The sequence below is a fragment of the Pithys albifrons genome, chromosome 2, assembly GCF_047495875.1.
Source record: "Pithys albifrons albifrons isolate INPA30051 chromosome 2, PitAlb_v1, whole genome shotgun sequence".
Lineage (NCBI taxonomy): Eukaryota > Metazoa > Chordata > Aves > Passeriformes > Thamnophilidae > Pithys > Pithys albifrons.
Window position 1 is genome coordinate 64969462 of NC_092459.1, and position 21993 is coordinate 64991454.

At 39.1% G+C, this 21993-nt stretch overlaps 1 protein-coding gene across 1 annotated transcript in view; it reads right to left on the reverse strand.

Moving 5' to 3' along the window:
* Positions 1-1261: 1261 nt before the first annotated feature.
* MTHFD1L (methylenetetrahydrofolate dehydrogenase (NADP+ dependent) 1 like) overlaps positions 1262-21993 on the reverse strand; it is a 162225-nt gene continuing 141493 nt past the window's right edge. The window contains exons 27-28 of the mRNA XM_071549323.1: positions 7753-7861; positions 1262-4234 (exon numbers count right to left, since the gene is read on the reverse strand). Of these exons, the coding sequence (XP_071405424.1) occupies positions 7772-7861 (90 nt within the window). The 3' untranslated portion in view covers positions 1262-4234; positions 7753-7771. The remainder of the gene's footprint in view (positions 4235-7752; positions 7862-21993) is intronic.

The following is a 21993-nucleotide window of genomic DNA, read 5'->3' on the forward strand; positions in this document are numbered from 1 at the left end:
ACTGAGGAAGCAGATATTGAAGGTTTTACATAAAACCTGCAAGCACAAATACATTTTTGCTCATGCTTGTGTATATGTCATATATTACACTCAACTGCATGGAGCAGGAACTATTATGACCACACTTGTGAAAATATTTGAATTTAGCTTACTTTACATAAATACTTTGGTCCTAAACCCACAGTGTATGGTAACATGTATAGCACAGCAGTCCTGTTCTCAGGATGAATGCTTGAAAAGGCTTTCAGTGTTTCCATTCCAACCCTCTCAAGCAGGGGGTCCTACCTTGGGCCTTAAAATTTTTCTCTGAAATATTTTCTCAAAAGAATATTCTAAGAAAAACTACAAGTTAAAACTCGTTACCCTCCCTCACAACCCCAATAATTCAGTGGTGGGGGGAGTGTTTGCATATGCCTGCCAGGGCAGACCCAGGGACCACTGAAGAGCAAAAACCTAGTGCTTGAGACCTGCTCAGTATGCACAAGGTCCTGGCTGAAACATTGTAGAGAGGCTGAAAAGCTCATGGAAATCTAGCCATGAGAAGCAGGCTACAAACCCAGTACTAATCCAAGTCATATGGTTGAGACTTCATTTAGCTATTTAGGAAACCGGAGCACTATCCACTACGCACCTGCAATGCTTGATTTCTCCCCTCACATTCCCCATTTTATGAATTCCTGCTTCTGGGATGCTTTCTGTTGTGTTATGGCTGAACTGATTTAACACCCATAGTTCCTGAAGCATTTGCATCACTTATGTTTAAATCCCACCCTGAGAAACCCACAGATAAATATTCTTGTACCTGACACCTCTTCACACAAATCCAGCTGCCAACTGGGAAGTGGAAAGTGTGTAACTGACCCTTGTGTCTGATCCATCCTTTCACATCAAGGTCCAAAGGCAACAGCAAGATATTCTGGGACCAGGACAGGATGTTAACCTAGTGTGTCCTTCCCCAAGCACAAAACAACTTCAAAAGGGTTGTACTGATGGAGAAGATACTGTGGACAACCCTGCGGTGCATGTCCCTTTGTGGCAACAGCCACGGACCAAACACTTTCCTGGGTTCTGGGAAGCCAGGTAAGAGTCCCATGCCATGCTCATATTTGGCATTCGACCACCGTGCCAGAGCTCCTCTCCTTCCTTGGCACAACTGTGTTTAGCTGGAGACATGTACATGACAAGACTAAGGGGCTTATGAAGAATAAAAAAAGACCTAAGTCACTATTTAAATGGAAAAGACCATAGAGAGAGAACAATATTAAACAATGGATATATTTTATTAATTAATTCAGACTTCAGACAGGCACTACTTGTGCAAACTAAACATTAGTACACACATAGACTTCATTTTCATGGCAACTGAAATTCTGGGATTTTGAATTTTGGAATACAAATGAAGAAACCCGTTGCATATAATCTGAAGTATTTCAATGTCATTACAGAAGTAGTTCAGCAATAGCAATAATGAAGTATTCAGTCACTACAAAAAGCAGATCTTCTGATAATAAACAACTGCATGGTGCTTAAGACACTTTAGCAAATAGGGATAAGCATTGCAAGCTGCGTTATAAAGCTGTGGTCCTGCCATGCGACAACACTGCTCAGAGTAGATACAAAGGTAGGGGTCCCACACCTCCAGTCACATCCATGTAACAGGCGACACCCTATCAATAACACTGATCTTGAAAAGTTTTTTCTTAAACTCTCCTGGATGGAAGCCTCAGTATCACGTTGCCCCCAGGAAATATACTGTGGCAGTTTCTGCAGCTTAGCTGGTGGCCAATAGCTCAGTCCCTTTGGATCATGACTAAGGACCAAAAATGTAATAGCTTGAGAGATTTTGCAGCTAGTTAACTACATTGGGTGGGGGAAAAGCTATGATAAAAGAAAAGTAGGCCATTTCAGCTTTGCTTGAATTACTGAAGCTATCTAAACAATACAACAAGTCCTGTGCACATGACAGTAGAAAAATTACCGGATGTTTGTCAACACTCAACTAAAAGAGCTGGAATGGTGTTTTAGGGAGAGACTGATGGGTCAGATAAACAGTTCCAGTGTGCATGTCCTGAAGGGGTAATATGGAGATGACACTACATAAGGTATCAAGCAGCAGTTTGATGTGACTTACAAAACTTATTGCTCAGACATCCACATCCATACAGAAGCTTCACAGGCAGTCAACTAGTGCCACATTTAGTATGCCACACTGCATGGGAACAATTCTAGTGCACCTGCAGGGGAACCACAGTGACCCCTAGTAAGGCACAATTATGGTTTTCTGAATTTCTCTGGACAAGATGGAGGGAAAACCTTGTTTATTTTTCTTGTTTATTTTTCTTTCTCTTTGGCTATTTCTTAGCTACATAGTTCAGTGTGTGCAAGAGTAATTTACAATGCTGCTATGTGTATGAAGAGCATGGTTGTATTTTGTTGCACAATTTAATAGACAATATCAGAAATCTCTCTTTCCAGCAGCTGTGACAGCCACACCTCAATCTTACTTTCTACTTATCATGTTTGTCATGTCTCAGTGTTATTAGAGCATGTACAGTCTAGGCCATTATGAGGTCTGTCGTCTAATACGGATAAAATATCAAATTGCTCTAGTTTTTAGATTTAAATTTATCTTCACAGAAGTCCCTGTGGTGCTGGAGGACCATGCTATGAATAGCACTGAAATGCAGTCAACAGACATTTCCGTGGTACTCCGGGGAAGGCACAGATAATTAATTGTCCCCAGTTTGCTCTACTGTCCATAATTATAGTCTTGAGTTTATAAATAACGAAGCATGATTTTAAAAACCAAAACAAACCCCTCAATTACTACAGAGTTCCTGAGATAATTAAGTCTCCAAATGTGGCTCTGTAGAAGGGAACCAAAACTCCACTGCAAAAGCCCATAACGTGCAGATGTGCGTAAGCAGAGCAAAGCGACAGGATGGAAAACGTCACCAGGAAAATAAACTCTCTCATCATTATTTCACCGCTTTTTACCTAAAAAAACAATGGCCTATTGTCTCGATTCACTCTATTGTTCTGTTGCATTTTTTGTTATTGAAGGAACCAACAGTCATTCAGTGAGAGTTTCCTGAGGAGCAGCAGCTTGGAAAGCTAAATGCAGTATCCTGCGCCTAAGGCTTGCTTTGCTGCAGGTTTAGGAAAAACCAGGAAGGTAAGTTACTGGGGTAAATTTAAGCACACAGTTCACAATTCAACTTGTTTGAATACCCCCGTCAAATAGAAACACCCTCTGATTTTGCAAGTACAGTGGTTAAAACCTGCAAAATAACCAGAAAACAAAGCTGTGCCCTGTCACATCCCTGCTTGATGGACATTCCTCTGTTGTTACTGGGCGTTGTGTATTGCCAGGGAAAAACTCTAGGTCGGGAGCCAGCACAGCAGGAGGCTTCATTAGTCATGAACAGGAGCAAAACGGCGCTTCAGAAGGAGAGGTGCCCTCTCTGAACAATCAGCTTCACCACAACAAGCACATAATCAGCTGGACAGCCTGTAACACAAGCTTTGGATAAAGACAGACCTATGGATACAAGACAGCTATGACTTAAGTGTTTCAAAAGATCTTTGCCCAACAAGGAAACAAATTATGTATTAAAAACCTTTTACAAAATACATGCTCTGTTCTTTCTCTGTTTAATATCTTCCTTGCTCGAAGCTTGGCTGTTGCCCAAATGCATCCAGAGCAACACTTGATGATAACTCAAAAATGTGCAGTTAATCTGTGTGTAGCTTCAGCTCCTGAATGCCAGGAGCAAAAGTGCACTTTTCAGAGAGAAACAGGCTTGGTCACACAGCATAATCAGGTTTACACAAGTTTTTAGATAGCCAAGATGAAGGAAATTCTTCTGTAAACTCCTCTGAGAAAAGATGAAAACTCTGAGTTGACGAACTGCTCTTTTTCAATGACATTATATCCATAAACAAGGGTAAACCCCAGTAGAGAGCTTTTCTGCATGACAGTGAGTAAAACTTTAGCTTGCTGGGGTTTGGTTTTCTGTTTTGTTTTGTTTTGTTTTTTGTTTAGGTTTGTTTTTTTTTTTTAACCTTACAACTCTATTTCATCATAAAAACTAGTTTGAAGAAAGAGTAAGAGTAAACTTTTGCTCTTTGGTCTATCTTGACATTCTTCCAGAGACACATAACAGGAATATTTGAGATTCATTTTTGTCTCCTACTTGCAAATGGGAAAGTTGCATTCTTAATTTTCGGGCTTCTGAAATGAGAAAGATAAAGAATTTATACACTGAAACAAGACATATTTTCTTTCTTTAAAGAAAAAAAGAATTAGAAGCATCACAACCTAAAAGCAGTGATTCAGTGAAACTGGATATTTTTGGCTTAACCATAATAAACAAAAAGGGTTAGTTGTGCCACACGCACCTCCTATTTATTATCTCTGTAATCCTGTGAGGTGAGAAACAAAACTCTGTACTCAAATTTCAGCATGATATGGACTTCAGCCTGTACATTACAATAGCAATTGCTGAAACTCAATACTGTGAAATGAGAAGAAAAGAAGTAATTTTTATGTTTCATTGGATCAGTTTTGTGGATGTAAAGGAAAGGTCTTCAAATGTTTTCTGTCCCTATCTGATAGTTTGGTTTCACACTCTCATGGACTTCTTTATGGCCATGACGATGCACACTGGCAGAGCTCTGGGATTTCTTTCATATTCAGAAAAGCTCTGAGGGCGGCAAGATATACATGACGTGTATTAAAATAATTCTGATACTCTACCACTTTTGAAGAGGAGAAGAGTGCAAGAATCTGCCACTGTGGACAGTTGCAGCCTTACTAAGTAAAAAACAGCCAAGAACAAGTCCACCCCATCCACCCAAATACACAAAGCCAAACTGGCCCAGTAAGAGCAGGCACCTATTGCCACTGATTAAATTTAAGGGATCGTTAGAGCTCACAAGGGTCTTTAACAGACTTGTGCAGAGTGGGTCAAGTTCATGAATTCCCCTCACTGTGCAAGTAATATTTCTTCCTATTGGCAGATTTGTAAGTCTTTTTGGGACTGCTGCTCTGTACACACAGACAACTCCTAAGGAAACAATTTCAACTTCCTTTGTGTATGAGCTGAGCAGTATAATTTAAATAGGACAGTGTCCCATGATTAATAACAAGCCAGATTCTTTTGTGTTCCTTCCTAGGCATTAATGTTTCACTTTTTTAATAGAACATGCTGTTCCTACAGAGAGACTGCAATACTGTGTGTCCATATATTGGCTCTTTGTCAACAGAGAAAAACAGAGCTGACTTCTATGATAAAACTTTTGCTTCTATGCCTTTTTAGAGGATATTCTGATGACTGGTGTTCTGCAAATTTTTGTTGAGAACTATCATCTGCTCCATTAATGCACTGAAGCGGTAGAAAAAAATCAGAGAGGCTAATGACATCCAATGCTTCAGCTCAATCAGAGCCTTACACAGCATCCCAAAGCAGGAATTTTTGGCTGCATCTCTTTCACAAGTCTGATGTCAATATGCATTGCAGAGGAGGATATAAACTCTGCACTAAAGCAACTGTTCTCAGCTCTACAGGCATATTTATAATGAAACATCTGCAGCTCTTCCACAAATCTCTAAATATTTTTCAATTACATTATCTTGAATCAGTCATAATGAGTTGGCACAATATCATATTACTAGTAATATTACATTGTACACTAAAACATTAAGAAAAGAATTCAAATTAAGTGGAAAAAAAATCCCTCAATCTGCCATCATAGAAACAAAGACACAAAGGCCTCAAAGTGTAGTATCAGCTACAGTGTTGGTTTACTTTGGTGAATGTTTGAAAACAAAGAATAATACTAAACTTCTATACAGAAAGTTGGGAGTAAAGACTACATGGGAATATTGTTTCTTTCTTCATCCAAAATTAGAAATATACAAATCTAGCACATAAAGCAGATGAATTTTAGCAGTAATAAACACTTGACTACTTTCTGTGGAGCTCACAGGGTAGTACAATACTCTCAAGTATTTATTTAGATTGTTAAAGGTAGGAATACAGGTAAGTATATGCCTATATTGATGAAAAATATGTATGATCAAGCTGTTCTTTCTTTAAAAGGCTTAAACTTATAGAATCATTCATCTGTCTGATGCCAACAATACATCCATAACAGAATTAAAATAATTTTTTAACAGTGGGATATTTCCTACCTTACTATTATGTTTTTGTGACTTTTTCTTTTACATGTGACAAAATACCATCACTGACTAAAAGACAAATTTAATATTTTCATTTAATGCACAACTTTTGATGAAAAGTCTTTACAGTTGGAATGGAGTATTTCGTCTGCTTAATTACTGTTCCTCAAAAATCAGCAATCCATGTTTTGAATGGATTTGTGTAAAACTAGTCAGTAAACACCCAATTAACCAGGCTATGTGAATCTGCATATAGATTTTACATTAGAAGTCTACAGTCATTTCAAATGAGTCAGAAGTAATTACATGACTGACACATGATGAATCCATAATTATGCATGAAGCCACCAGACATATAATGCCTATCGGTTACAAGAGTGGGATATATGCCAAGAAATGATATGCATAACACTACCCAGCAACAGAATAGTCAGCGATGGTTAGCAGTTAGGGTAGTAATTACCTGAGCACGCAGGTTAACTTTCAAGCTAACTGCTTTTTAACTTGTCTTGACTGGCACACACAACTGGCAGAATCTGCTCTCACCAAATGTGACATAAATATTGTGACATTCAGTTATGGGCAAGTGAACACGTAACTTGGTCTGGCTGGGTTGCGCAAACCCTTCCCCTCCTCGGAACATCCATCAAAACAGAAACAAAAGCAGGTTCTCTCAAACCACAGTAGAGGTTTGCTGGAGCAGGGCTGAAGCACCTGGGCACATCCACCTCAAAGCAGTGGCTGATCTGGGGTCCCGTCACAGCCCTATTAGCTCAGAGTAATACTGTTGTTTAGTCTAAAAGAAACCGTTTTTCTTGCCAGACCAATTTGTTGGGGGAAAGGAGAGAGTTAAGTGATGAAAGGAGAGAATCCCATCAGAGGCACACATGGTTTGTTTCAGTCAGGGTTACATTCTCTCTTAGTCCACTTATTATGTTACAAGGTTAAAGTGGAGTAGCATGAAATATTTTCATAACATCTTGGATTTTTAAGTGAGGAACATGTGCTACACAAAATTAAAGCAGGACACCAGGAAGATTAAGTACTTAGAGAAGGGGAGGAGGTGGTGGGGGAACTGCAACCTTCGAGGAAAAGGGAGAGAATCCAACATGAAAAACAGGCTAAAAACACAGCTCTGTGTTCCTGGAATGCTTATTACTGTTTGGGAGAGATGGCAGCAGTTACAAAAACAAAGCAGAGCTATGAAGAAGCTGAACATCTCCCCTGATATCTATGTAACTACAGACACATACTGTCACACAAGTGTAGTATCAAAGATTGTATCTATTTAGGTAAGATGACATGGTTTCTTCACCACTTCCAAGCCAAACTGACAGTGCCATGACATCCAAAAGGCACCATTAGTGTACATGAGCAAAGTGTCAGACACCATTCAGCAAATGAGAAACATATGTGATAAAGTGCATGTTATGAAATATTTCCCCAAATTCCCCCAAAGTGTGTGAAGTTCTTACTGAAACTTTGGCCTGACAACATTTTCTATATACATGCTAGAGACAAACATCCTCCCTCAAGCTGGAACAGGAAAATAAAGGCTGTTGACTGACCTGAATTTGGACCTCACTCTCAAAACAGTCCTTTCACTTGCTCTGTGATGGGGTCAAGGTCAATGTCGTAGAAACATGGCCTTGTGGGCAGTCCTGGCATGGTGCTCATCTGTGGAAACAATGAAATTAAGTTATACTTGTGCACCTGTAAGCAGATAATTACTCCACCCATGCAAACCTGAGATTAGGAGAAAGGCTGGATTGTTCAACATGGACTCACCTGCAGATGTGATCATTACCACATTTTTTTGTTTCTGTTAAAAAAGTCAAGCTTGGTACTTTATTGATTAATTTTTAAGTGTGAGCTACTAAAAGACAAGAAAGGGGAAACAAAAGCCACAAAATACAGGCTAAAATAGCAACTTGAAAATAAACTATAACAAAATGAAGCCCCTTTGGGACTACTTGTTCCTCAAAATATTTATCCAGAACATTTATCCATTTATATCTCTTGCAAAAAAACCCACACAGCACAGGGCAAGGACATAATTGTCTGAGTTTACCTGGTGATATGAATGTGTTGAACTCAGACCTCTGCCACAAAAATCCAGAACAGAGAAGCAGAATTAATCGCAACACTTGCCTAATTAAGGAACAAATTGAAATAGTTCAACTAAACGTACAGGGATAACAGATGAATTCTAATTTAGTAGTTAGAATTAGCAGGTTGAGATATGAAAATAAAGCAACCCAATTATCTCAAACTATGCATAATTAAGATCCTGATCTAGCATAAGATACCAGCATCTGCATACTTTTAAAAATGTAAATAGTTTCATGGACTTAAATTACACAGTTAACTACAGCTCTGCTCATGCTACTTATGCTATTATTTGAAATTGGCATTTTAGTAGCAATTAAAGACATGGCTGACATGGAAATCTTGAGGTACTGGTCCACAATAGTTTAAGCCACTTTAAATCAGAGGGTACACCAGCTTCTCAACTCCCCGCGTCAGGACTCCCCATTTATCCCTTGCAAAGGAAATGTCTGGAGACCACATTTTTGATCTACTTCATTTTCTCCTGTTTTAGCACCTCGAGACAGGAAGGGCTTCCCTGTACCCCAGTGCCAGCACTGTCACAGCGTAAAGGCTGTAACTGTGGGGCAGTTTTAAGGCAGGACCAGTTTGGATCAACCCGTTATCACTTTGGATTCACACCCTAAGTCTTCCTAAAATAACAGTTAGAAGCCCTGAATATCTTCACTAACTCAAGGCACTCTAAAAATGACTCCTTAAGTCCTTCTGATGTCTTAACCTCACAAATGGAGAATGGCCCTGCTATATTAGGTCCTATATTAATACCTAAATTGATGAAAGACCTTGCAATCTCTGGAAACAAACCTGGAGTTCAATTTTATATGACTTTTTGTTGGCTAAGTGTATTTAGGCATTAAAAGTTATTTAAGAGACATTAGATTTTGAGGAATGAACTTTTAGTCAGGGCAAGTCACCAGAGCTCATTAAAATTGGTGGTTAACCTGACCACAGAAGGTAACCTTCTAACATGGCCTTGTAGAAAGAAAAAAAATTACACTGCCTTGAGTACCAGAAACACTCCAAACATAATGACCTACAAAAAGAGTCAGATTAGGGTATGTTTTCATGACATGAGCTGAAAAACACTGATGAAAGGGAAGAGTTTCACCCTGTGAACCTCTGGGTTGAGTTCCCTTTAGAGCTGGCTCTGGCATTCATTTTACTGCAACCAACCTTATCCAACACACTGAACCGATGTAAATACATGTTTTTGTTTTTGGTTGGCCAATGAATTATATCTGTTTATTGTATGACCAGATCACCACCAGGCCACTGGCTGCAGGGGAGCAGCCAGAGTACACTGTGGCCAGCCATCACCTCCAGCTCTCCAGCAGAGAGTTCAGGGCTGGGCAACTTCCTCCCTCCATCCTCTGCAATTCCCCGAGAAGCACAGCTTAGCTATGGTGTTTTCTCTGGCCAAAGGCAAGCTCTAACAGGCTCATTGGCCTCAGAAGAGGAAAAACATTTGATCATCTTCCTAATTCCTCCAGCATGACAGACAGGCCCACCCCTCTTGCTCTGGACTGAACAGCATTTCTTTTATATCAACCTGATCTGCTGCATATTCAGTGATGAGGTTAATATTTGCCTTATGCTTCAGCTGGACTCGGAACACTCTTGTAATGTCTCTATCATGGGAATACAAGCAAACTGTAAGATCTCCTGACCGCAGTCCCATTTACTCCAGAGCCTGCTACCATTTCAGAGGTTAATCTCATGTTGAGAAGGGGGAAAGCAGCCTCAGAGAGCTCAGCACTGGTGCAGCCATCATCTCACTTGTGATCTAGCTCTAAGAATAAACAATGCAACAAGCTCTTCTAGTACATTTCCTCTGTTTTTAAATATAGTCCTTCCTGATGTTTTGTTATTGTACGTAGTAGTATTAAAAGACAAAACTGTCACTTTGCATTGACCAAACCCTGCTTCTGATTGCATGACATCATTTACTGGCTGACAGTGTCTTGGCATCTTAGCTAAGTACTAAAACACCTTGCTACTATTCTTTATTCATTGGCCACACTAGTTGGACTACTACATCATTAGGGTTACCAAATTATTTTCTGTCTCAGATTCCTCCCATTTTCTGAGTTAATGCTTGACAAGGAACTGCCTTAATGAATTACATCTCACTGGGAGGGGAATGAACAAATGCCAAAGACAACGTTCTGGTTACTCCGTGTATGGCAGTTTGATATCTGAAGGTAAACTCCCAAATTCCAGGTTCTTTTTTTTCTCCTTTTCCCTTTTCTTTTTAATTTAATATAGCTACTGTAGGGGAGTTTTTCCTTATTTAAAAAAAAACTATTAAAAAAAAGCCCTACACATGTATTTTGGATGTTTTTTTCTTTCATAGGCCCAGTTCCACCCTAATGTAACTCCTCTGTATTAACTAATGGAAAACTATTACATCTATAAAATGGGAATATCAAACCAGTTTATAGCTGGTTCAGGGAATACAACTATACTCATATTAAAAATTTAAGTCAACAAAAGGGAATGGGTTTGTCTGAATTAAAATTACTGCTGGATAAAATGAAGTAGAAGGCAAAAACACAGAAGAAACACTTTGGGAATAGTACTTCTGTGAATTACTGAGTGAAAATAAAACACATCCTGTCATTTTCCCCATGGCCCAGACTTCCAAACAGGCAAAGCCACATAGATTTATGATCATTACTCTCTGCTCTCATTATCTGGACACACAGAGGTAACATGCAGCAGAATCTATCCCTTTTTCATTACTTCAAGGTCAATAGGAGGAGCTGGCTGGCTGAGGAAATTACTACCGATTATTCTCTCTTCAGCCCTCCATTTCTTTCCTTCAACCAAAAAGACAGGAAAGAGGTTCAGTCAGCTGCAAGGCTGAACTGAGGTTTCAGATGACTGGCTTTCCACATGGAAAACGTGGCTCAGAATGATCTTTTCACCATTTTCCATGATGCTGAATGAAGGCATTAATAAGTGAGTTCACAGGCTGGCCTTTAATGCAGTAGGCATGACCCAGAGGCATCCCTCTCCCTGACCTAAGTCAGAGCCTAGATTTTTGTGCATGGAGGGAGAATCCTACCTGTCTCCCCACTGTAGCACTTACTGTACATGCACAGTGGCCAGCAGTTTACCTCCACCTCTCCAAGACTTTCTGAGGTAGCTACTTACTAAAATTATTTCAGTTCTAAAACTTGAAAAAAAAAGGAGAATGAACAATGATAGAGAAAACATGTCTAAACATGTAATTAGCAGGTATGTGCAGCATGAAAAAACCCCATAGAAATTTACAGTCCTGCAGCAGCTTGCTAGGCATCTCATAAAATATACACCTTCTGTATATTGCATGGAGATCAGCACAACTCTCCACTCTAATATAACACCCTTTAAGTTATAGATTGGTAACTATGCAACATTGCACAGCGTGACTTTGAGAAAAGAACAGGGAAAGAAAAAGCAAGTAACAGCACACTGAAAACCACAAATTAAATTTAGATAGCTGAAATAATCAGTATTTAATTTGACCAAAACGACTACTATCACACTTTCCCTGGGAGAAGGAAAATATAAGACATGAACTTTGTAGCTTGAGGCTTAATGCAATTCATATGAACACTTTATGCAGGGAAAGAAAGTTTTTACAAAGAATTCATCCAGCTGCTGCTCAAAATATAACATTTAGGAATGAAAAGGAACTAGTTTTGTAGGAACTCACTAGAATCAACCATTTTCTCTACAAACCGTCCAAGCATCCACAAGAATGAATCAGCTCCAGAGAGGTGATGTGAAACATACAATGCCTATTCATTACTATGGCACTCCATGTTTAGGAGGCAAAAGCAGAAAGTCTTATGAGGATCATTTATGTTCCTGGAAATGTACAACTGGTGGAAGATAAAATACAATTTTAGTTAAGAATGCCTGAGGGCTACTGTTATACTAGGCATTTATGATCTTTCACAAGTTTACTTACATGACTGAACAAAAAACCCAATAATGAGTTTCCTTACAAATAGAGATTGCCAGTTGTTTTCAAGGAAGCCATATGAAAGTTCCACACCCTCTCCAAGAACACATCTACTCTCACTGAAGCGTGACTATGTTGAGTTTAATTTAAATTACAGTTATGTGTTGACTTGTAATTTTAGTTGGCCATAAGATCTGCATAACAGTTGCACCAAGACTCTGCTAGCCAGGTTTGTTATGGTCCCAAGAGGATCTATGCTGCTTAGCTTCCCCTTTTATCATACAAATGCTCATCAGTTGTCAACATATCTTGCCTTTAAGTGTGTGTCACATCCACCATTTATTTATTGATTTACTTTCTTACAAAAAATCCTGATAGAACCTGAGATTGCCTTAACTAGATTGGCACAATGTCATGATTTGCAAAACAGATGGTCTTGAGGACTACATCCAACTCATGTTTAGTGCCTTTTTCTCCTGTAACTCAAGATGCCTGTTTTACAGTCATAACATGGTTTCTAAATAGAGAAAGAAAACCAGAGGAATCTGTACTTGCATAAGTAGGGAAAACAAGTCATTAGAAGATACCAAAAAATCAGCAAATAGCTCACTGAGAAAACCTCCCTATACTGTGGCTTATGGAGTTAACATTGCATTTGACAAGAAATGCAAGTAATTCATATTATTTAATTGTATCCTTTTGTTAATTAAACAAGCTATGACAAGCCACAACCATTTCAAACTTGAAATACAGCAGAAAACAGATGTTGTCTCTCAAGAGAATCCAGCATACACATAACTGCGGATAACTCCTCAATAAAATCTGATGGGATGAATTGCACATCCCACACTCCCTCAACAAGAAACAATACAAGAGGAAACTCAAGAGATTTATAAATAGTGCTATAAACCTTCATGCATTATTGTCAACATGCCAGAATGTGTTTGAATCCTGAGGCGCGGCATGAAGGAACTACACTTCAGGTTTTCAATAATGTTTCTTAGTGTGAGTTAGAGCTCTGGAAGACAGACCCACTACCAGAAATTTGCTCCCCTTCAATGCATCTGTCAGTCTCAGCATGTGCAAAGCTGAACTGAAGAGCTTTCTAAAGAAATCCCCTCTGGTCTCCAGCCCTGCCTGCCTTTAGGCACCCTTTATCTTGAGTGCCAGATTACTCCCACTGACATGTGTGGTGCCAGCCATGCACGGGAAGCTGGCACAAAGGGAATTGCAATCCATGGAGTGGGAGAGAGAGTGATTAACAGTCACCTTACTGCACTGCATGGCTGGAGAAGTGTGTTCAGTCCTTTTTACTGGATGCCTCCAGGTCCCTGCACTCTCTATCTGAAACCAATACTTGGAAATGTTTCATGAGACTATCCATGCAATGAGGATAGTGGGTAGGACTACACCAGTCTGAAGAATGCAACTGTGCAAATACTTCCAGTGAGTAGTCACTTATTTCAACTTCAGACTGAATTGTCCTACAGCACACAGAGGCACTCAGTGGGCATTTAAAATTATGCAGAAAAATTAGGCAGCATATACTAAGTATCTCAAGGATCAGCTTGAAGTTTTTTTCACAGAACTAGAAAATTCCTCCACTCTGCAGAGCTCTATCACTTCAAAGGAAGTTCAGGCTTTGAATGATGGAAGTAAGTAAAATCACATGAGAACAAAAAAGAATAATTAAGAGAGCAGCATTTTTGTCATAATTATAAGAAACGCATCAGAATGAAATCACCAGAACAAAGTATATGCAATATAGTCTATATCTCACACACCTATCATGTGTTACAGAGGGGAACACCACCATACCAAAGCCTGAATTGATGCTCAAGTGACCTTTCACCACTTTGTAAATGCAAAGAAGCTTCCAAGTCTCATGTTAGGAAAACCAAACCAAGAAAATCAACACAGTAACAGCTTTCAAAATAATCAAAAAATGTTAGAAAAGATGCTGATGTTACCCCAACATATGCTGTAGTATTCCTTGCAATAAATGGCTCTTTTTCACTGGCATGTTGACTGACATCAGGTGCAGAAGTCCATCTGGTATTAATTATTCTAATTGCTCCTTACTTTAATGTCTACACATTCTTGGCAATTGTTTGGTTTTTGTGAAAGCATTTACAACAACAAAATGCACAGACATTGCTCCTCTGCTCTCAGCATCTGGATGAAGTTATAAAAGTACGGAATATTGATTATGCAATCCTAATTGACCTTGCTGCCATGTGCTCAAGTGAAGCAGAAGTAACTTGTGCCCTATTACGTGCTCTGAGGAATTATCGGGATCTGACAGTTACTCATCTTGAGCGGAAATAAGACTGAATCCAAAAGTGGTGTCCTGGGAAAAAGCGATCTCTAAGGGAAAAAACAAACCCCACACAACAGTCCACATTTGTCCAGTACAGCCTTTGGAGAGACCTGTGGGTGCATATCCCAAAGGAAGCAGGAGATACAAAGAATAGGTCATTGCTTGGTTGAACAAGTTCTTGGTGAATGGGTCAGCGTAACACCACTGGAACTCAAATGTTGCTGTTAGTGATGTGATTAAGCACTAAAAGCTCAGAATGCACATTTTGCTAGCTATTAAATAAAATATTTAGGAATAGATGTAATTTGTCAAAGAATGAGCAATTTCCCCAATTAAATAAAACATTTATGACTCACATATATGACTGCAGTTCCTCTTGGCAGAGTTCCCTCAACTCATTTTCATCTTAGAATTTATAAAACCACACTTGAAGAAGAAGAAAATGGTCACCATGATAACAGCACAAGGGAATCAATATATTAAATTTTACTGGAAGAATATACCTCTCTGGGGTAGCATGTTAGATGGTGTTAGTTGAGTGTACTATCTTTTTGTACAATCCACAACACAGCATGTTTCACATATTCAGAACTGTTTTCTACTTTAGATAGGTTAATTGATAAACAAAATACAACAAAACTGAAAGCTACAAAACCTAACCTAACCAAACAACTCCCCCCAAACCACAGCCATTCATACAGGAAATAAAGGGGGAGAGAAAAAAAGAGGACTACAAATTCCAGGTGACTTGTTCCAAACCACTTTCCTACATCCCAGCCCACTCAAATCGATTTCCAGGAGTAATTGCTCCCTTGGCCAAGGCTTACATCCTGATTTTCCTTTCCCCCTTGTGCTTTAGACAGAATCCCTGGCAGAGGACTCTTGCTCACTGCCTCTTGTACAAAATCACCTCCTCAGCCAGAAGAAATCCTTCCCTCCAGCTCACTCCTGATGTCAGATGCTCCCAGGGCTGTTCCCATTCTTGACAAGTGTCCAATATATCAGACAGTGCTGGAAACGCGCCTCTGAGAGAACAAATCCTGAGGATAAAGGCATTTCTCTCATGTGCTGTTTCAGCAACAGGAATAACTGAAGAATCTGATGTTCATAGGTACATAATATTCCTGCTTTGTTCAGTGCTTGGGTCTTCTGGTGAGGAGGAGGTGTCCAAGCTGTGCCAGCAGCTCAGTTTCTGCTGAAAACAGAGCAGGTTTTGTGGTATTTGGGCAGGGTGAGAGGTCTTGGGTGATCCATCTCAGCTGCCCTGTATTTGCTCAGGGACTGGGCACCCTTCATTTCCTCTGAAACCTGTTTATTTTGTACCAAGTGTTTCTTTAGAAGTGCTGTTCTTCAAACCCTGGGAGCAAGTCCCACTTTGTGCTGCTGATCTTTACTATCCAATTTTGGTTAACAGCTTCCTAACTTCCAGAAAGCCTTGATTACAGCCCAGAAAGTGGAGATGGTGGCAGCAGTTCACTATGTGAAGCAACTATGTGTGCTTAACATGCAATAAACATTACCTTTCTCAGCCTGCCATGCTAGGAAGAGTATCAGGAACATCATCCAGTTATTTCAAAGGCAAATTACAACATGGAGAAATCCATAAAGACTGTATAACTAGGGTGAATAAAGACACATTTAACTGCTGCTTTTCTAGCCCTCTTGGTTACAATTAACTGGATAGGCTGATAGCTGAGTAAGTAAAGTTTCCTAAGAAACATCATATCAGGCATAGTTGATGTGTGTAAATATAAATATGGTAAGAACTTCTAAAGAATATAAAGGAATTATAGCAAAGAACTCCTTAAAATTAATTCTGTTTAACTGTTAAATTGCCAGACTGGCTTCGTCTCATTACTTGGTTTAAACTAAGTGCCAGTGATGACCTTTATAATGCCAAACAGTTTGAGATTTTTGGAAAACACCTCAAAACAACTGGAGTTGAAAAAAAATGGAAGAGTCTACACTTCGCTAATCCCACTTGAGTAGATGGGATCTAGTTTACAGCAGTGGGAAACAAGAAAACCCTAGGATATACACTTCACAGGTGAAGTTCAGCTTTCTGGTCTGTAGATGTCATGGGAAGTGGCAGAAAGAAGAGACTGGGAGGCTTGTCTCCAAAGAAAGGTCAAATATGGTGGGCATAAACCGCTGTCACTGTACTGTCATCATGTATTAACCATGACCTGTGAGCATCTCTAATCTTATTAGTTCAAGTTTCTGTATCTACTTTCTCAAGTCACTTGTTGCTTGGATAAACAATTTAAATTATTTGCTCATTGTAGTGCTTAACACGCATTATTTTGTGATGGACTGAAGCAAACAAGAAATAGACAACGACAAAAAATCACCTTATATTGTAATTTTGAAAGTGGATGCTCTCTAACCTACACAATTTCATTCCATCAGTCTCCAGACAAATTACTGTTTTGATATGCTTGGTTGATGCTATCTTAGCTTCACTGAGGAATTACAAAACTTTTCCTTTCTATTTGTTTCAAACCCAGAAGATCCAGAATGGATCCAGCTTGGATGGATACAAGGATATCAAATTGTTAAACTGTCTGTGTAAATCAGATATTCTCAGTCACAACTCCATGACAGAACTATGGCAGTACACATTATTCAATATTGTGTATTCTCTAAAATCATAGCATAATGTACTGTGGTCCCCTTTGACATGGGAAAAAAGTAGAAAGGAGAAGGATATTACTAAGATCAGCCATTTTCCTCCTGTAGTCCATTGAAGTACTATTTTAAGAAGTTTTCGCAAGGCTGCTAAGAGAAGTAAGCCTTGAATAACTTATGCTGGAGTTCACACTTCTCCTGGAAAATGGAGGAGCACAGAAATGCTTTGAAAAAGGCCAAAAGCTATGGATTTGTGATGTGCTACAGTGTTCGGAAGAGTCAGAGCCTTTGTAAGTTGTCTTAACAGCAGTAATAGCTGTAAGGGGAAAGGAAAAAATCCAGCCATGAATGTGTGACTTAACACTCTTATGACAATGCTGATTTTTAAAGTTTCCCTGAGAAGATACTAAACCCATGATTTCCATTCACTGAGAGAACCATGAGTTAGCAATCCACCAGACAGATTCAATTGCCAGAAGCCAAATAAAATTTTGTTAACTGATCTTTATCCTACAAATGTGTATCTTTATATAATAAAGATTTATATAATTTTGATATATAAATAAAATTATTTTCAAAGTAATACAAATGAAATGCTTTAGTACATCTGGGAAATAAATAAAATAAGATATCCACTTGAAATTGTGAGATAGGCGGCAGAAAAGATTAAATGATTTTCCAAAAGGAGCTGAAGTGCTGCAAAGCAAATAGAAGTTGAAATTTGTAACTGATTGTCCTCTTAGTCACATATAACTGAAATTCAAAAATAACACTGCATGAAACATCTTTTTCTATTACATAATGAATGCTGTATCCGCATTTAAAAATTAAATACACCTTTCCCCATTTCTCACTGCAAGTTCATACTGAGCAAATTGTAAGACACATTCTTAACCACAGTTTCTGCGATATAACAAGAGAAAACAACATATTCACATAAGCCATAAAAATGTTGTTAAACCATTCAATTAAAATCAACTGTATTTGGAAACACATTTTTTTCAGTCTGAAAAACAAACCAACCCCTAAACAGATGTTTTGTGGTTAGGATTTTTCCCAAATGAAGTATACAAGAGGACAGAAAAAGGGGAAGGTAATGAATTTCTTCATCCCAACACAAAACAAGTTAGCACAATTGCTTTTTATTTTGATAAACATCTAGTATAGATCCAATCTATGAGAACTTCTTAACCATTAAAAAATGTGTATAACTTCCACCATTATAGAAAGTTTATTTCTGCACATACAGAGTAAATCCTAAAAAGACCAAAAAAATTACAAAACAGAAATTAAAAACCCATTAGAATATAATTTCTGTAATGTCAAAGTGAACAAACTAGCCGGCAAAGCCATAAGCTTTATTTACTCTTATGGTATAGTCCCCCGGCTCTTCCTAATCCAAACAAGGCCAGTTTGTCATGAACTTTCAGTTTTGGCAAATAAATAATTTACAACTCCACTGCTCAGAAAAGGCATAACAAACAAAACCTGTAACACAGCCCTCTTTCTTCCCTCCTAGTGACTCCAGGAACAAAGGCCTCCTTGGATGGCACACCAAACTCACCTAAAGAGCTGCAATGTCCCAGTAGTGTGTCGCTACTCAACTCCTGGGACACTTTCCTTGCAGGGAAGCTGCTGGTGAGCAAGAGCTCTCTCCCTTGAATGCAGCGATGGATCCTGCTGCTGCCTCAAAATCTGTACCCCCTCCCAGCAGTTGGAATTCATGTAGTTATTCTCACTTCAAAATTACTTGTTGTTTATTTGTGGGAAAATGCTGCTTTTATCTTTCCTTCCACATTACATTTCTCAGATTGCTTAAATAGTGACTGTGAAGCTATTTTCAAATTGATTTTTTTGGTGAAAGCTCTCAAGAAATTCAGTTTCTTTTTTTTTTCCCCAGAGAAAATTAAAGAGACAAAGAGCTTAACAAACTCAGAGGGAGCTTATTTGTGCTGTCGCAAGCATGCCTTGATTCCATTCTGGACAGACTAACTGCAGAGCGCTTATTTTCCACGTCTACCCTCTGCATCACATCTTTACTACAAGTGCCAAATACAATGGCATTGATGTTCTTTCCTACAGTCTGCAGCAGAGCTCTACAGTCGGCATGGCTCGTTCAGGATCTCACACACAGAAGCAAATCTGACACATGCAGTGCCAGCAGCACAATGTTGTTTCTCTCTGGTGCATACAAAAAAGGTTTTACTGTGCTCCCTGTGAACCACTCATGTTCTCTCTCCCTTGTTTTCTTGCTGCTTTGCTGCAACTGCATGACTCCAGGACAGTGCAGAGCATGTGCCTGGCCACAGTGAAACACACAGGAATGAGAAAGAGTGGCCAAAGCAGTCTAATAGTAAAAGCTGCTAGTGCCTTGCTTCCTACGTGTACAGAGCAGCAGGGCATTGTGTACACACAGAAAACTGGTGCAGTGTGGTCAATTAATACAGAAGTTACATGCTTTAAATCAGCCAGAAGGCAGGCAGGGAGCATGTTGTCTCATGTCAGAGCAACTGTGCACGTCCCAGGGTTTTGTCTCTCACAGTGGCTGATGCCAGATGCTTTATAGAGAAAAGCTAAAACTACAGAGGTTGACAAAGCAATCTCTGTCCAAGTGGGAGCTGAGGGCTGAAGACTGACTGAATCCTTGAACTTAGCATTAGCTTAGCATTTTTTCCAAATTACTTACTTATATTAATTACAACTCTGTATATTGTTGATGGCCACAACCTTTCTGAAGTCTTGTTACATTCTTGGACTCAATGGCTTTCCTGTTTTAATGACTTCCACATTTTAATCACATGTGAGAAAGTATTTCCTTTTTTTATAAAGGTATTAATATAGATGTTTGACAATCTCTCTTCACAGACTGAACAAATGCTTTTAAAGAAAAACTAGTTTCCAGACAGTATGGAGACAGCTTCAGATAACCTTTAAATTCTGCCTAACACCACAGGGACATAACAGAGGTATAAATACAAGTCTATGAAATTCACAAGACTTCAGATGCTACAGATACAAAATTTAAATGATCATGACAACTTTAAAATTCTTGGCTTTCTCAGTACTTCAAATACTAGAAACATTTTAGTATGTCAGGAGTCTTAAAACTGCTTCTGTGAAGAAACAGAATGATTGAAGTTTTAATGGAGAGAAATAAAATCATCCAATTGCTAAAGAATACCAACCTATTGCCAGATTGATTCAGGGATAACAGCAGAACTCTGATAACATCAATTAGGTCTAAACTCATATTTTAAGTCAGCAAGTCTATGCAAAATACTACACATCATACTGTGTGCAAGCTGATATTTAAAACTAAGATCAAGATTTTGTTTCCCAAAGGGAATGACCACATATTAATGTGTGGCTGTATGTCATTGTCTGTAACATTCTGCTTTTAAAGATTACTGTGTAATTACTTACCCACCAATTCAAAATTTAGCTGAAAAAGATACTTTGCATGAATTTTCATTTTTGTAGGATCCAGGTTATAATGCCGAAGTAACCTGGATTATGTATGCCTAACAAACATAACCTTCACAACTGAAATATTTTCTCTTTCTTGTGAATAGGATTGCACTGCTCCTACAATTAAAACTTCTGAGCTTCAACAAGCCAGCTGAAGTGGCTGTAAGGTCACACAAATAAGGATCTTTACTTTTTTGTGGACCTGTGCAATTACTGAGCAATGTGATGAGAAGCCTGGCAGACACTGAGAAAAACAGCACAGGTCAGAAAGTCATTTCTGGGAGCAGATGTTTGTTCTAACTGCATTTACAGATGGATGTCATACAAGGGCATTTAACAGGTACTGCACTCAAACCCATTTCCCTGTCATTAAGCCTACTATTAAAAAAAAAGAGATTCAGTGAGAGGGAAGGGAAAACAACGACGGACCCAGGACACAGTTCCAAATAACCTAGGAGATGGTCTGTGCCATCCTTCTAACTCATTTCCTCTCATAAGATTTTGACCCTCATTCTGATGTTTAAGGCTTATGGTCTCTTTGCTAGTGAAGAACCCTTAAAAACCAAGCAAAAGGCAGCCCTTTGCACTGTTGTCCCCTCAAAGAGGACTGAGGCAGGCAGGGCTAGGAGCCCAGGTTCCTCCCCAAAGCAGCGCAGATTTACAGCTTCCAGAGCACAGGCACCTGCATCCGAATTCCTGCGAAGAGGGGCACCTTTGCAACCCTGCCTGTATGACCACTCTCTGGTTCACCAAAGGACTACACGAGATTTAGGGCTCTGAGTACTAGGAAGAACGGTGGGACTTGGAGCAAGAGATGAGACGGACATGTCTGCCATCTCTCTCCCGTAGTCCTTGATGACTGAGTTCCTCAGTCACTTCTCAAACAGTTTCTGGACAACCACTTCTTTTTTTTTTAGAGTGCTATTAAGCAAAGTGAAAATAACAGAGAGTTACATACCTATCACCACGGTTGCGCTGCTTCACAAGCAGATCAGATGTTCCTCCTCTCAGGGCACCACCATCCCTCAGAGAGGAGGGGCTGATACAGCTTCACCAATATGATTTTCATTTGCAGACACGTTTGTCAGAACCCTAAATCTCATACAATATTACTTTTGTGACTGATATTGTATGTGTCTGGAAATAATCAAAGGGCAGTCAGTAGTCTTGAATCTGATAAAATGTAAGAATTTTTCGTACTCAAGTGTCAAAAAATATTAACATAACTTTGTACTTTATAAAGTAGAAAGACTCCAAAACCAGGCAGTATTCCATGTACCTGCAGCGATAAGTAGAATGGTTAGCTATAATATAGATCTATAAAGAAATAAA